Source organism: Bombyx mori, chromosome 11 (assembly GCF_030269925.1).
Source record: "Bombyx mori chromosome 11, ASM3026992v2".
In the NCBI taxonomy this organism is placed as follows: domain Eukaryota; kingdom Metazoa; phylum Arthropoda; class Insecta; order Lepidoptera; family Bombycidae; genus Bombyx; species Bombyx mori.
The window spans coordinates 20,199,915-20,217,969 of NC_085117.1; the positions used below are offsets into that span (position 1 = coordinate 20,199,915).

General features: G+C 39.8%; 1 protein-coding gene across 1 annotated transcript in view; it reads right to left on the bottom strand.

Annotated features, from left to right (window-relative positions):
• Positions 1 to 6,641: 6,641 nt before the first annotated feature.
• The window catches only part of LOC119629127 (knirps-related protein), a 72,666-nt gene continuing 61,252 nt past the window's right edge, over positions 6,642 to 18,055 (bottom strand). The window contains exon 3 of the mRNA XM_038013976.2: positions 6,642 to 8,938. Coding sequence (XP_037869904.1) covers positions 7,904 to 8,938 — 1,035 coding nt within the window. The 3' untranslated portion in view covers positions 6,642 to 7,903. The remainder of the gene's footprint in view (positions 8,939 to 18,055) is intronic.

Sequence of the window (18,055 nt, forward strand, 5' to 3'; positions counted from 1 at the left end):
CCATTCGGTCTACTGGGTCGGGTATGTAATTTCCAGCGGCTACGATGAGAGGGTTCTCATGTCGTGCCGCCTTCTCAAAATGGCGCAGCGATGCCGACTGTAGATACTTACTGACAGAGTCAAGCTTCAGGTCATCGTGGAGATCCACGTTCCTCAGGAACCATGGTGCTCCGACGGCTATCCTGCAGAATCGGGATTGAATAACCTGAAGGGGCTTCAAGTTGGTGCGGGCTGCGTGAGCGAACACTACGCTTGCATACGTCATAACGGGGCGTATGCAAGTTTTGTAGAGAGTTACCTTATTACGGAGGGACAGTTTGCTTCGCTTGCAAAGCATAGGGTAGAGACGTCCTAATATGAAGGCGGCACGGTCGCGTACCGTTTTAATATGGGGACGGAATGTCATCCCTCTGTCGAGGGTGACGCCTAGGTATTTGACCTGCGAGGCCCACGGTATGGGCTGGCCAAAGAGAGTGACGGGGCTAACGGCGGAGGTGTTTGCGCGCCTATTAGGGAGTGGGATGCTCGAAGTGGTATTCGGAGGGCGACCCCTTTTGAAGAGCACCGCTGTGCTTTTCGTGGGGTTGATGTCGATGCGCCACTTCCGGAACCACTGTCCCATGGTGGCTACTGCGATCTGGAGTCGCCGATGAAGCAGCGACATCTTCCTACACGAGTAGTAGATAGCCGTGTCATCGGCGAAGAGCGCTAGATGGGTCTCCGGAGACCGGGGTATATCATTGATATACAAACTAAATAATAACGGGGAGAGCGCGGAGCCTTGCGGGACTCCGGCAGTCAGTTGACGGGGACGAGAACGAGTTCCCTCTACTCGATATCGAAACGAACGGTTCGACAAGAAGTCTCGTATGATGAGCACGAGTCTGTCTGGCACTCCCATGTTGTACAGTTTGTAAATTAAACTGTTGTGCCAGACTTTGTCGAACGCCTTCGCGATGTCGAAGAAGAGGGCGCCGGTCGGGATTTGTTTACGCCTATTTAGTCCTATCAGGATGTGCTCCGTGAGGCGGTGCACTTGTTGTACGCACGAGTGTTTAGAGCGGAATCCGAACTGTTCGTCTATGAGAATTTTGTTCGCGGTAACAAAATCCCAGAGGCGTTTCCTAAGGAGCCGTTCGTAAATTTTTCCTATCGTCGGGAGGAGACTAATCGGACGGTTCCTCGGTCTCAGGACCTTTATTCTTCTCCATTCCGAGGGGTTTTGAGAAATCGTTTCAGATAAGCACTTTCTGTCAAGGCTTTTTTTACCTGGAATCATCACGGTATTTTTCACTATAATTACAAACAACATTCTTCTATTGGCATGGAAATCTTCAGGGAACCGACTACTCGTAATATACGCACATAAAATACGCTCGCAAACCTGGAATTACTAGTGTGAGGGAGTACTATGAACACGCGCGAGTAAGCATCGCTTTATCTATGCTATGGAAGCCTAAAGGGCTATTTCAGCTACTCACGGACGGGTAGGTGAGCTCACCGCTCAACTTGAGAGAATTTGCTAACACTAGCCTTAACAAGAGCAGTGCTTCGCAGAATCCACCACCGGATCGAAATCATGACCCACTGAAAAGATCCGGCGAGAAACTTAATGGGCTTATTTCTGCATTTTGGGCATCACGTAGCAGCTGCCAATACAAAACAATCAAGCGTTGATGTTGTGTTGTTAATAAGCGCCGGTATTGTCTCGACACCCAATAGTGTGTGAATTCGTCTTCTTATCCACAGCGATTAAAAATTTAACACTCGAAGAAATAAGATTGCATAATACAATGAGCCATACTAGACAGCAAGGTTTTTTCGTCCCAAAATTATAGAGGACAGTATTTCCAGCTTGTGCGTGCTACCACCACTAAACATATCATTTTAGCACTAAACTATGTAGCATAAATCGCGCATTTAACAAGTGCACACAATACGTTATGTGCCCGGTGTGTGATCTATGGGAGGCGTCGACTAAATCAAACCCCGCTGCGAACCACACATTACACTTTTAATGTTAAGTAACACATTGCACGGCCATAAATATAGCGTCTTATTATTTATGTATCTTCTATCTATAAAATACTATTGTATATGACGGACAGACAGCACACAAAGTGAACCGGATCTATATATTCGTGATTTTTCGAAGTAAGGCGCGTGGCAAGTTCATTAATCAAGAAACATTTTTGTAAAGCTACAATTTTTTTCTCCTACCTATGCCGAAAGTTCGGTTTTCGTCCCGCTGTACAGGGAAGGAAGTCTAACTTTTCTCCCTGGGTGCGTTTGAAGTCGTCGTGGCCTAACGGATAAGACGTCCGGTGCATTCGTGTTGAGCGATGCAACGGTGTTCGAATCTCAGGCGGTTACCAATTTTTCTAATGAAATATGTACTCAACATATGTTCCCGAATGACTTCCACGGGGAAGGAATAACATCGTGTAATAAAAATCAAACCCGTACAATTATAATTTGCGTAATTACTGGTGGTAGGACCTCTTGAGAGTCCGCGCGGGTAGGTACCACCACCCTGCTTATTTCTGCCGTGAAGCAGTAATGCGTTTCAGTTTGAAGGGTGGGGCAGCCATTGTAACTATACTGAGACCTTAGAACTCATATCTCAAGGTAGGTGGCGCATTTACGTTGTAGATGTATATGGGCCCCTATAACCATTTAACACCAGGTGGGCTGTGAGCTTGCCCACCTCTCTAAGCAATAAAAAAACGTCAACAAATAAGTTTAATATATTCATTAACAATAACATTTTACTCATTTGAACTCTAAACTCACTAATGTGTAGTAAAGGCTTTTAGGGCGCGCCCTTTTTTATTTTTATTTTATTGCCTTTGTAGTCAGACGAGCGTACGGCCCACCTGATGGTAAGTGGTTACCGTCGCCCATGGACTTCATCAATGCCAAAAGCAGAGCCAAGCCGCTGCCTACCGTTAAGTACTCTCCATAAACCTCGTTTGAAGAAGGATATGTCATAGTGCTCGGGAAACACCGTGGAGGGGAGCTCATTCCAAAGCCGGATGGTACGTGGCAAAAATGATCTCTGGAAGCGCACTATGGATGACCGCAGTGGCTCCAGGTAGTATGGATGAACTCTACTCCGGTGGCGGGCGGTGCGATGGTAAAAATGAGATGGAGGTATCATCTCAAACAATTCCTCAGAGCACTCCCCATGGAACATACGGTACAAAATACAGAGGGAACCGAAGTCCCTCCGCAGACCCAGAGGTTCCAAAAGGCCTCATTAGTCTTGTTGGTATCAGCAGCGAGCTCACAGTGGACTTGCTGTTTAGTATCGGAGCCTGTAGACATACAAGTGCCATATCACTGATTCACGCACTTCGCTTTGTACATGTAATTTTCACGCGTTTCAGTTTTGATTAATGGACCATAATTTCCAAGCGAAGGTAACACCGCTGGGCTCACAGCTTTAAAATTGAGGTTAAAATTCGAACGTGAGTGTAATATTTATGTTTGATTATTACGTTCGTGTTCTCAATAAACAATCAATATTTATGGGCGAAGTTTCGCAAAAAATGACATACAAAATAAATAAAATAATGATACTTGTATATTGTATATTATCCATATAACATTTCGCTTTGCTTAAAAGTTACTGAAGGAGTATCGTGGTATAAATATGGAATGTTATACGAAAAATATCCAGGCGCCCGTCGTCTAACATATACCCAAGGAGTCTGGATGTATTACGTAGCCACACCGCGGGTGGACTCTTATCACGTATACACAAACCACTTTCACGCTAAATTAATCTATATACATACTAGCTGACCCGGCAAACATTGTTTTACCATATATAAGATTTCTAGGGAATTAATAGTGTAGAAAAAAAAACTAAGTTATTGTAAGTGTGTAAGGATGTGGTAAATGAGTGAAAGAGGTATGTAGTGCTGTGAACGATGAGGGAATATATAATAAAAATAACAAAACCTCATTCAACCACAAAATACCTCATTTAGACAAAAAACAAAGTCCAAATAAAAAAAAATATGTTAGGGGTGGACAACCCTAATCACTTAGGGGTATGAAAAATAGATAGTAGCCGATTCTCGGGCTTACTGAATATGCATAAAAAATTTCATGAGAATCGGTCAAGCGATTTCGGAGGAGTATGGGAACGAACATTGTGACACGAGAATTTTATATATTAGATAAATGAATTGCTGTTCGTTAGTCTCCCTAAAACTCGAGAACGGCTGCACCGATTTGGCTAATTTTGGTTTTGAATTATTTGTGGAAGACCAGAGAAGGTTTAAAAGGTAAATAAATATGAAAATGCTCGGAATTAAATAAAAATAACAATTTTGTTTTCCCTTTGATGTGTCCTCCGTCGGACGGATTCCTTTTGTTTGTTTTAATTTTATTTTATACAAAAGGTCTTTTATTTATCGATTGAGGCACTACGAAGTCTGCCGGGTCGGCTAGTGGTAAATAAAAAAAAAAACTTGTAAAATAAGTATATGTATTTACTGATTGTATTTTTGAGCACTTTAGTGCCGCTGTCGCCTATATCTGCCGCAAACCAGCCACAATACCACTGAGCTTTAGGTCTCATTTACAACGGAGAAGCAGCTATCTTACCCTTCAAAGTAAACAGGATTGTTGTGCAAATAAAATAGGCCAAGTTGTTGGACGGTGATAGAACTTCGACGCCCTCACCGTGCGCAATACCACGATCGTTTGAAACCGAAAATAAATGTAAAGTTTAATTCAGACGTACAGATCAAATGTCAGCGACTTATAATAAATTCATCTCGGTATGAATGTGTTTTATTATTGTGTACAGCCACTTGTGCTTCGCGTATGGGAACACAGATTGTACGTTACTAGATACGGCAGTTGTTTTATTGGTAATAACATTCGTCACTGAAGACCACACGCATTTTAACATGCAGGGAAAATGTAGTACCGTAGACAAACAGAAGCAAGATTTTTATTGTCTTCCCTTAAACGGGCAGTTTTTTTAAGATTTACCGGAATTCGTAGACTACAAATAAATAGAAAAACGTGCTTCTGTCTAGTGTGGCCGTACCGCCTGATTTATAAATAACTCTAATTATCTTTGGCATAGAATAATAGTTGATATTATGTCGCTTCTAGGCTATATGAGTCGTTGTACGGAGATGTGGTTGTGGCCGTGTCGTCGGGTCAAGGATTCTCCGCTCACATGCATCAGGCACAAACCACTATAGTCTCGCACCTTACTTATATACTATTTCAAAAGTTCTCGCTATTGTAATTTTACTGAATCCAAGATGAATATTTTAAATATTTTGATTTGTATATATGCGTATGTTAATTATAATTGATTGGGACGAATTTACACGTGGTGAGTATGCATATGCTTGTATGTATTTTACGCGTGTCTCTTCATGGCAAATATGTTTTTTATAAAATATTTTCGGTCCGCTAAAATGGAACGCATCGCTGCAAAAATAAATACTAAGTATCCTCGCAATATCACCCAGCGTCAGTTACACAATTGTATAAATTTTGCAGGTTTATTTATATAATAGGATGCTTGCTATTCCTGCTGAATGACGGTCGTCGCTGCATGTTCAAAAATACATTTCATATCATAGTATGAGTAAGCGAGAGTAAGAGCTCGCAGTCTATTTGATGCTAAGTGGTTACGGAACCCAAAGGTTTGCCAATTTGGTAAATTCTTGACTATTACACTTTGTAAATGTGTAATCAATCTTACTATTCTCATATTTAGTACTAATAATATTTTAAGAGTATTATCACGGTGCTAATGGCATCGATAATTCGACCTCATGTCTCAAGGTAAGCGGTAACATTCACGTTGTTGTCTCTACATATTTTAATTAAGACAGAGCACTGCAAGCCTCCAGTAGGATCGTTCGCTCGTGTTATAATAATATCAGCTCTAACAACTAGCATTCAGATTAACTAGTGTGCAGCAGTTTTTATTTTGTTCCACGTATTGTGGTTGTGCTCTCACGGGGAAGTCGTACTAAACAATTATAAGCCCCCCCTGAACACATTTCAGACTACATTATTACTATTGCGTAGTAATCGTATATTTAACACTCTACTGGAAATTCATTAAATGTGTAAAGCTATATTTTTTTTCCTTCCTTAGCTGATAGCCATGAAAGGCTATGTCAGCGTAACCTAAGAAGTAGGTGAGCTCACGGGGCTCAAACCTGACGATGTTGCTAGCGCTAACCCTAGCAAGGGCAGTGCTTCGCAGAATCTACTATCGGATCGGAAACGTGACCCACTGAGAAGATCCGGCGAGAAACTCAGTGGACTGTGTCTATGGGTTAGTTTACCCGCCGAACCCTTCGTCGCAAGCGACGGTTTCGACGAGCATGATGACCGGAGTTTGAAGTATCTAAAACCACCATTAGTGGGGTGGTTTTAGATACTTCAAACTCCGGTCATCATGCCCGCCGAACCCTTCGTCGCAAGCGACGGTTTCGACGAGCATGATGACCGGAGTTTGAAGTATCTAAAACCACCATTAGTGGATCAGGAGGAGCCGAAATGACGTGTGTCATTCACGTGTGTGTAAGCTAAGGAAACTATGTTTACCTTGGTGATTTTTCTGAGGTTTGATACATAACAATAAAAAACTATTTTCGAGTGCATCCTTATTTTATTTTTTTAAGTCTCAGTGGAAGGTATTCATTACATACATTTGTTTATAGATATAAAAAATAAAAACCATTTAACTAAAGAATATTTACAAAAATCTTTTTTTCTTCGTCTAAATAAATTCTGAGTATAATTCTGTGACTAAAAACCATTACTTGGTGTAAGTACAAACGTTTTTATTGAGCAAAATAGGAATGTATTTTTGAGTATAAGTTCTTAAATATTCATTTAATTTATTGAAACAAAAGAATATACAAAACGTTATGTTTATAAAGAAAATAATTCATCTATTCGATTCTGTTTCAACATAAAATTTAAATTCCATTGAAATCTCGAAATGTATTATTATTTACAAAATTTTAGAATACTGAATTCCTTTTTACTTCCCAAAATATAAAACTGCAAATGCCCTAGCACCGCTGCAAATAAGGACAACATTACTTTCATTTATATTAGAATAAGACACATTTAGCACCAAAAATTTGGTAATTCGAAAGTAATTGAACGTTTTAAAGTTACCAATTTAATATAACCATTTTAATTTAATCATTATTACTGAGATACTGAAAACTGGCACAAAAACTTCATTAATTTTCCCAGAAAACGAATACAATTGAAAAATGCCGGATTGTTTTGATTCTATTAAGTACAATATAAATAATATATTATTGTTAAAAACACTGATACAAATGACATCTTCAATCTCAAGTTTCATAACGCAGTCGGATTGTTTGACAATAAGTGAATGTAATAATTTATTTCCTCTCTTGCGATATCTCTCCCTGTTGGCGTGTAACAAGTCTCACAATGCACCCGAACTTAACAATTTTACTGTCTTCAAACAACACGTCAATCAAAAAAAATCTACTAAATTGAATAAGTTATACATAAAAAAAATTGTTTTAATTTATATAAAAAAAGTGGAATGTTTCGACACCGGGTCGCGATCTGAACAGGACCGCCACTAAAACTTACCTATACCTAATTTAAACTAAACGCGAATAATTTATTATTTACATTTCGTATTTTTGTACAAAAACCTTCAACTAGGCTCATTGAGTACCGATCAACATGTTTCCTTCAAAATTCAACTAAAACTACTTATCTTACGTATTTGGATAGACTCTTTCAATCGATAACAATTCACAATGCGAGAGCAATTGTCTTTTTTCTACTTATTTTTAAAATCACATTCCGATTTACTGGCCGTGTTTCGTTCACTGGTTACGCAGTCTATTCGATGTCACACTTTAGTGGTGAGATCTAAAGGGTGAAGTTTGATTCTCTTGATTTGAGAGTACGGCATGTCCTCCTCTTCGCTGGCGGAGGCGCCTGCGCTTGCGGACTCGTTATCATCGTTGTCTGGAACTATGATCTCGCTGTCGTCAGACCGCCGTCGGGCTGAACTCGACCGACCGTCAGATTTCACTGACAGGTCCATGGGGTTCTCCTGAATTGGTGATTCGGAAGCCCGTCGTTCAGTAGGAGGCGTAGGCACAAATTCAGACTCAGACACAACTTCTTCTTGAGGCGTCGGTTGTGAAGATCTCTGATGTTTCAAAATCTCGTCCAAAAAGAATCTTTTCGAAGACTCCGAGTTGTGGTCGTCGATCCTCACGTCATTGTTGTTCTCGGCGGCTTGTCTAAATGCGGCGTGGTCCAGTAAATGTCGCGAGTATATAGGGTGGAGTCCCGGAGGGAACAGCAAAGGATGGTTCGTTGGAAAAGGACTAAATGGTGGCGGAGGTAAGAACGGCGAGTGGTGGAAATGGGGCAAGGAAGCGATATTCGCCAGAGGCAGTTGGAACAGAGACTCCCGGGGCGGAGTAAGTGCTCTGTCGACAGGCCGAGATGTGATGCGTGCTTTCTCATCGGATTTCGGAGAAGACCCGCTTCGGTGTGAGTCTGGGGATCCTGAGCACGGTTTGTTGTAGTCCTCCAGTCCTAACAAGGCTAGTTCTTCTTTCGTGCGCGGTCTCGCCAGGCCGGGGAACAAATGTGGGGGGAATGGCGGCGCCAACGGGTGGGGCGACTGCGGTACTCGAGGTGGCGAGTGGGATTGTGCGGCCTGTTGTTGTTCCTGTAGGAGGCAGTGGATCTTGAACCAGTTGGAGCGGCGACCGTACCTGGAGCCGGACTTGGACATGCCCACCATGAGACACTTGCGGAGGCGGCATGCCTTGCACGCCGTCCTGTTCTTCTTGTTGATGACGCACTCGCCGTTGTTCTTGCACTCCGTTATGGAGTTCAGGTTGTTGTACGAACGACCGAAGAATGACTGGAAACGAATAAAAGTGTCATTAGTAACGTTCATGTTTCGAAAAGTAAGTTAAAAGTAAGTTTACTGGTGGTAGGACCTCATGTGAGTCCGCACGGATAGGTACCACCACCCCGCCTATTTCTGCCGTGAAGCAGTAATGCGTTTCGGCTTGAGGGGGGGGGGGGGCAGCCGTTGTAACTATACCGAGATCTTAGAACTTATATCTCAAGGTCGGTGGCGCATTTACGTTGTAGATGTCTATGGGCTCCAGTAACCACTTAACATCAGGTGGCTCACAGCCCACCTTGTCCGCCCATCTAAGAAAAAAAAAGAAGTAAAGTAGCATGCCAGTAGGTATTTATTATACGAGTATTCATGAGACGTATTTAATTTGACTTCATGGCGGGAGGCGTGATTGACGTTAGTCCTTCTGTAAATGTTTTAGGAACCAAAATCTAAATTATTGAGAGGATTAACAGCCACTTCTCATGTTGCTGTGAGACTTTTTTTATTGCCATTGTAGGCAGACGAGCATATGGCCCACCTGATGGTGAGTGGTTACCGTCGTCGCCCATGGACTTCAGCAATGCCAGGGGCAGAGCCAAGCTGCTGCGTACCGCTTAAAGACTTCTAAATGATTTTGGTTATTATCGAAATTGATTGGATTTTTACTACTTCGTAGGGTGATTACTCGTTTTTGATTTAGTTGCTACTATTGATCAGTTACTGAAAGTGTACAGTATCTATACTAAAATCACATACGGAATCGTCTCAATTTTAAATCTGATTGTATTTTCATACCACAGTCTGAATATTTTACAGGATGCGGTCTAAATATTCGTAATTTAAATATATTAATACTAATTACATAACAACTTGTTTATTATCAAATAATTTCCAAAACATCGATTTCAATCGCGCAATAAAATTCCAAACCCCATTAAAATCATCGTTAAAACAACACAAAAATCTATATAATATGAACTGTAAAATAATATTGATAATTAACGGTAGTGGCATAGCTAAAATAATCGTTTAATTAAGCGAATACACGGGTAATTAATAAATGATTACTATCTTCAGAACATCTTGGAATCACTAGCCGACGGAATGGTCGGATATTGACATAAATAAAAGTATTTTATATGTTTTATTAACATCATGAAGGGAGCTTTTCGTATTTAGCCACCAAATTTAAAGGAACGATTAATATAACTGAAAAGATTTAATAGAGATTAAATCTTTTCAGTTTTCTGAAAATATTTATTAGAGATTAAATCTTTTCAGTTTTCAGTGATGACAGCATCACAAATAGTACGATACCATGAATTCATGGAATTCAATTGATCTAATAAAATGGCATTTCAAACGTTCAAACGTAATGGATTTCAAGGCTTTATATTTCATTCTTAACAGAGAACACTTTCCTTACATCAGAACTATAGTATTATAATACACGACAGGAGTGAGACTGCCTTCAGAATTGATGATAAAGTTAGATGAGAAAGAAAGAGATAAGAAATAAAGTGTACATCTATCCAAGTTTTCATGTTTTCCAATCGAAAAAACGAATTGTAATTGGTTTTAGTTATTAAATAGATATCTAAGCAACTATTTTTATTAAAATAACTAGCTGACCCGGCAGACATCATAGTGCCTTAATCGATAAATAAAAGACCTAAACCTTTGTATAAAATAAACACATAAAAGGAACCCGTCCGTCGCATTTTCATATTTATCTACCTTTTAAACCTTCTCTGGACTTCCACAAATAATTCAAGACCAAAATTAGCCAAATCGGTCCAGCCGTTCTCGAGTTTTAGCGAGACTAACGAACAGCAATTCATTTTTATATATAAAGATCATGATTGAAATAGTGGATCTAATAATTACAGGTTATAAAAAATTATCTAAATAACAAACGAATTCCTATAATAGTTTAATCAATGAATGGAGTTCAGTTTCTATTATTGCCGTATGTTGAATAATGACGTCAATGTTCACATGTTATAGATCAAAACTTCTAAAATAATAAAGGACGGAGCGTTTCTCGCAGAATGTTTGAGTGATTATTTCTCAGATGTTATTGAGAGTCATTTGAAGTTATAAATTCGACATCTGTAAAGTACATAATTGCATGAATTGACGTTAAGTAGCGTGTTAACGATGTCTTTGAATTTATTACGTTGTGGAATGGTGTGGGCTTCGCATGGCTCATGGCTCGTTGGTATTAAAAATTACAATTTGAATTCAAATCAAGGCCTTGCGAAAACAGAACCGTAGTTAAACGCGTTTACCGGACCGGAACGGGCCCGGCAGGGAAGTGACGTCATGACCGCGAGACGAAACGGTGGAGTTTCGCTTTCAGCGCCACTCGCACCGGCGAGCGTCACCGACGCGTGTAAACGGGCCTTTAACTAACAAGGAATGTTGTTCTGATAGTAAAATGACTCGGGAACTTGCGACAGCTAATCAAAATATACAAATTTTTTTTAAACAAGCCTTTTTTTTGTTGTTGATTTTATATTTATGGTTTTATGTCGTTTTAAAGGTTGTAGATTTGCTTACGGCCGGACCTGTGCAGGCAGTAGTCGCAGCCCAAAGGTCATAAGTCGAAAGTACCGTTGCCCATTATCATTGCAAATCAGAAAGCCGGTTGCTCCTCTGCAATAGCTAAGAAGAATAAACACGCCCTTATACGCGAATTTTATATATTACGATTCGAACCCCCAATGCCACCCGAATTAATCAGAGCCATAAATATATTTTAAATTTTCATTTCATTTAAAACCCACACCAATCTTTAAGACAAGTATAAAATACCAATATATTATTAACCTTTCCTTTAATAACGATGCTATCGCAAAAATCACATGGCACAAATGCCATTAAAGCTTGAGCGCTAAGGGTGAAATTCGTTTGAAAATTAAGCTCACGGTCATGAACAAAAATTCATGTCACGCCCGTTGACAGATGTCATTGTTTTAGTTTAAATTCTTTATCTGTGACGCGATATCGCGCAATCGACCAGTTTGTCATTCCGAGAACGAAGAGGTTTCGCAAAGTTTTTTTTTTGCGGTAACTTGTACCGAGGGCTTAATACCATTGAGACTTCGACCTCATGTCTCAAGGCGGGTGACACTTGCATTTGGATTTTCATGGGCTTTCATGACCACTTTGAAACAGACGTTGCGATGAGCTCGTTCGTATACTTATGAAAAGAAAAAACAGGCTCCAGCTCTTTTTTTCTTTTTTTTTTATTCTTATATGGCGGACGAGCTCACGGCCCGCCTGGTGTTATGTTGTTACCGAAGCCCATAGATATCTACGACGTAAATGACGCAAATGATGCCATGTGGTGTATAAAAATACTAATTACTAGTAAATCAGATTGGCAGACCAGAGGATCCTACATAGCAAAATATTGTCCGGTTATAATTAAAAAATACGGGTAAGTGACACTTGCACACTGCATTTTATCTGGCAGCAGACGCGCACGGTATACTAATAGTGAATGATGGAGAGTCGTAGCCAACATAGTGCTTCGGCAGCCCCGTGGCCCATTTACGAGTACCATATAGCCATTGCGTGGTAGAAATAATGATTGATAATTACACCTTATTTCCGCAGCAAAAAAAATGCAAACAGTACGCGGTGACAGGCGCCCACCACATTTGACTGGGATGTCCGAAGTGCCCAAAAATATCCAGCGAGCGAGAGAATTTCGTCCACATCGTACGAGGCTTGCGGCTTACAGCAACAGCAGAGAGACGCCCGGTCTTTTTCTACCGAGTGCTTTTTTATGATTATGGTATTACTGGTGGCTAGAAGATCTTTCCAGTTTCACCAGGACAGGTTCTACCAAGTGCTGTGGGTACCTCTTGTTTATAGTAAATACTAATATCATGTGTGTTTTACGTGGAACGAACAATTGCACTCGATAAAGCATCGACTTGGATGATTTGTAAAGTTGTCATAAGCACTGGCTACAGAGGGGTAGCAAGGGTTGATATCAGTGCGATTTCTGTATAGAATAACGAATTCCTTATTTATTTAAACTAATATTAAGTTTATTTAGAATTTAGATTACGAAATCTTCTTCAGTAAACAGATACATTGTAGTATAAATGTAAAGTATCCATTGATATTGGCGCATACAAGCACGCCGATGAGTCAGGAAACTGACAAGTAAATGGGGTCGTCGATGAACCGTTTATCGATGCTCCCTTTTAGGTTTAGACACGTGAATACAATTCGTAATCTTTAAATGAAAATCGTATCATTACTTTATGTTACGCTGACAATGCTTACGTAATATTCGGGACCGTCCGATCTGCAAGTGAGTAAGAAAGACATCTCAAAAATTATAATTTACAGAATATTTTTTATTTTACTGTATTACTATCATTTTTGGAACGAAGTTCCTTATGGGACGATGCGGAGGGCTACCCTAACCGGGAAAAAACGTCCGTAACGTAAGATTTTTATTATTTATGTATAGTCTTAGTATGATGGCTATACAGTGTCTAATGTATAGTCTACGTGATGACGGTTATTATTATTATTCATATAAATAGCTGTTTCTTTGTATATTATTATTATATATATTTTTTAATCATTGTGAATAAAATAAAGTTGATAACTTTGTAAAGTAGTTTTTTTTATCAATAAAAAATGTATACCCGAATAATTATTTTCTTTATACCTCGAATAGAACTTAAAATTAATATTTTCATAATAAGGAACTTCGTTCCTATCCGGTGTCCCACGGCATCACACATATTTTTTATGATTGTAGGATTATTGGTGGCCCGGAGGCCTTTTCAGTTTCACTAGAACAGGTAGGCGAGCAAAGGATTAACCAAGAGGGGGTGAGATTAGCTAACAGCTGCCCGAGCGTCTTCGAGTGCTTCACCTTCGTAAGCAGACGAGTATACGGCTCATTTGAAGGTGGTGGATATCGCTAATAAATACATCAGCAATCCCCAATCGCCTAAGCCGCTGTCGTCCGCCGAGTTAATATAGATAAACCGATTACTTTAATTCTGTTACGTTAATAACCAATTAAAAATGAGCTTAAAAATAAAAATAATGCAATTTTAATGTAAAAAGCATGCTGTAAAATAAATTTTATGACATAAGCTAATTAGTACAGAGCCGATTGGACTACAAAGTATAGAACTATAAAATTGAACTAAACAAATTTGCTTGCATGTTATGCTCCTATAAACACGAACATAAAATACTAGATGCATATTTTGGTTATAAAACAGCGGGAATGTATCAACTTAAGGTTGTGGCGTCGCGTAGTTTGTGTGTCTAAATATTTTTTATTTATTTTGACACCTAAACTCGCTGACAAAAGTCAAAGGATCTTATACCACAAGTCGTTTTGGACTTTATACTAGAATGTGTGGGTAGGTGATGCCAGACACCTCGGTCTTGGATTGTTATATAGCCCCCGACGTCCTTTCCTATGAGTCTCTGAGAATATGTTACGCATTATTATAAGATTACAGTGAATCATAATTACTGGTGGTAGGACCTCTTGTGAGTCCGCACGCACCACTACCCTGCCTATTTCTGCCGGGAAGCAGTAATGCGTTTCGGTTTGAAGGGGGGGGCAGCCATTGTATACTATACTGAGACCTTAGAACTTATATCTCGAGGTGGGTGGTGCATTTACGTTATAGATGTCTATGGGCTCCAGTAACCACTTAATTAAAGTAAGTAAATTAATTGTGGATTTGATAAGAAAGAAATCGGATTTAGTATAGGGTGCTCACGTCCAATCTAGCGGTAAGTAGTTATCGACACCACAATGTAAATAAGGTTAAGAAGAGTAATAATGTTGTGTTCACGAGGATTTATTGTTAGCCCGCTGTGGCAGCCCTAATATAAGCACTTAATCCATCGTCGTGATAACCAATAAATGCTTGCGATTGGCCTTTTGGGCTATTAAGGTGGTTATGGGTTCGATTCTGTGCATAAAAATAGTAGTTTAGTACTATGATAAATGTAGGCGGTTTATTATTTAGTGAATACCTTAACTAAGTCAGCGGTAATACATGTGGCTCGTAAACATAGGATTATGGGTTCACGATAGGCCGCTGGCAGATTCTTGAGTTGGTGGCAGACAGAGCATACCTTATACATACATGAGTCATCTTTTGCTAAGAGGCTATTAACGTTGGGCAATATCCGCAAAGAAAGTGGTTTGTGCCCACGGGCATATCTAAAATGCGATAATCATCGTATACAGTTGAACCATCAATACTGTGAATATTCATTAACGTATCGTATTGCGTGTTATGGATTCGAAAAATCAATTTCGCAACTAAAACTATTTAATGATCTAAAGATCAGTCGAGTAATTAGTGAAAGCAGCCTGTACAAAACATGTTTGATTTCAAACAAATAATCCTATAATTCAAGATTCACACGTAATCACATTTAGATTTTTTCTCTCTAAATGATCGATAGCTGTGACAAATCGTTCGCGTCTCGAGAGCGGACTTTCCCAATCGCATCCACCGACGACGTAACCGTACACACGCGAAACAGGCGTGAGAACACACTAGATAACATTACAATCTTTAATACTTGACCTTTATCTTACGGTAGTTGACCACACAAACATAGTGATGCGCTTCTCAAACTTTGGCCATTCACTAAAAAGTATGCGTGGACCATTTCCACGGCCGCACCGCGCCGGTCGCCAGTAACGACGGGCGCGCGTCATCCCAGATTTGCGTTCGGAAGCGCTGACCCGAGCGATCATGTTTTGATTGCCTCTGACATTCGAATACAATCGATTATTCGTTTAACGTGATCAGATCATCCGAACTGGATACACGAATTTAGAACGACCAATAAATTACGACGACGACGTACATAATTTTGTCTATAAATATTAATTAAGCCCGTAACTGACCTAAGTCGTTTGTTAAGTCATACGAAAAACAATCGATCCTTGAACCCGAAATAAATTGTATAAATTATGCAACAAAACTAATCGTACAACATGTCCGACGGACGCCACTGTACATTTCGTGATGAGAATAAAAATTATTTGTATGCTCCAATAAGTCAAGCCGTGTGCCAACCGGTTGCGTCCGTTGACAGTTTCGACACAACCATAAAACAATGACGTTTATTAACTGATTCGAACGATAATCGACTTTTAATTAAACGTTTTAAAATACAGATTTCATCGATCGCGTTTGTAAAATCGAGTGGTCAGTATGAATAGTGCGAGGCGTGGAGAATTGATTCCACGTGACCGTCGTGTGGGCTGCGGGCCTGGGATCAGGAGGCTCACTGCGTCTCCGAGCGAGGGTCGCTACGACAGATCAAGCATTCCGTGTTGATCTAATTTCAATAATTGGTCTGCGCGTCGAGACAAGGTCGCCGGAGCGTCCGTGCGAGACTTTTAATTAATTTTAATTATGCAAATGCTTGGTTATTAATAGTTCGAAACGTTGCAGTCGCGAAATTAAAATCAGATTAAAACAGAAAGCGAACTGTGTTAATGCACCGGTCGATTTAGTATGTTGAAAGGTCACTGACATTGTGAGGTCTAGGCGCGTAGCGTAGTTTTCTATTTCACTGATTCAGTCTCCGATCCGTATCTTTATAGGAAAGCTAATTGCAAACAGTCATTGCAGTAAAAGGCAGAAACTAAACGTTCGCCAATTACGTTCGGTAACAGTCCAGTTAATTGGAGTTACATTAAACTCGGCCTTTTAAGGTTGAACTTTTGTATTCTTTTAGAGCGCACTTGACAAATTACGAACGCGGGCGGCTCCTTTTAAGCGTGTTTCGGGAGGCGGCCGCACAATGGCGGCACGGCGCCACTCTCGCCGTTTGTCGCCGCACAATGCACGATTACACACACAGATAATTCCAGAAAACCTTTAAAAGCAAATTAGTAGCTATGATTTATTGCTGGCTTATTACGAAATGTCTCGTCTCAGACTTGTGAATACCCGGCTTGTGTTCTGAGTTCGCGTGCGTTACCGCAATTTGAATGTGATCCAAATTTGAAAATAATTTGTGGCGGTCGTGCGAACGGTGATCGTTTATCAGCAGACGGTAGCGTGATGTTTGTTCTGTCTGCGGCTTGCCTGAATACTCATCCTAACATGCACCTCTCGAAATTAATTCTCCATATCAAATTTAGATCAACTCGGAAAGTCAACCGTTGTTTGAACTAAACCGTATTCAACTAATCGTCTCGCCATTCATTATAGAAAAACAATAAAGGCTTCCAAGATGTTAACATCTTACAAGAACTATGTACCTATCAAGAATATTTTTTTGCTTTAGAACGGTAGACGAGGTCTCGACCCACCTGGTGTTAAGTGTTTATAAAAGCCTGATATTACGCCGCCAATTCCGCAACCTACCTTGAGACATGAGGTCGATACCTCAATTATATTGTAATACAGCTGTTCCTGTTTTTAACAAATAGCCAGGATCGTGGTATCTACCCGTGCGGAGTCACTATACGCATACTAAGCATTAGGTCTTTGTTCAGTGATAGGAATTTTATTACGATATACAAAAAAATAAACATTTGAAAGCGTTCACTATTTATTATCAGGACCGTATGCGGAATTATCTTAAAAATCAAGGTAATTTCAATTCAAGTCATCAAATTTACATTTTTTACCGCTTGCTGCAAATGATTAATGTCCAGTCGTCTACAAAAACGTGTGAATGATCCGATGCTCCAATTATTACGTAATTTACAAACGTTGCGACGGACAGGCGATCGACTTCACTGGGTTTTACCGATTGTACAAACGAATGGGTCTGAATATAACTGCTTATGGAAACAGATTTGAAAATGAAAGTTTTAACACAGTGCTGATTCCGTGTAGATAGTTTACTTAGGACGCAAGCTCGAATACCATCTTTGCCAATAAAAAAGAACAGAACATTGTAAATGAGTCTCTAAAAACGGCTGGAAAATAATACCAAGTAATACCTTAATATTACGAAGTATTTTTTGACACATATTTATTATAACTTTATCTTTTGAAGTTGTACTGTAATTGTTGCTCGATAATTGGTAAATTTGAAAATTTACAAAACAATTTCAAACTTAAAAAAAAAAAGTAGAAGAGCTAT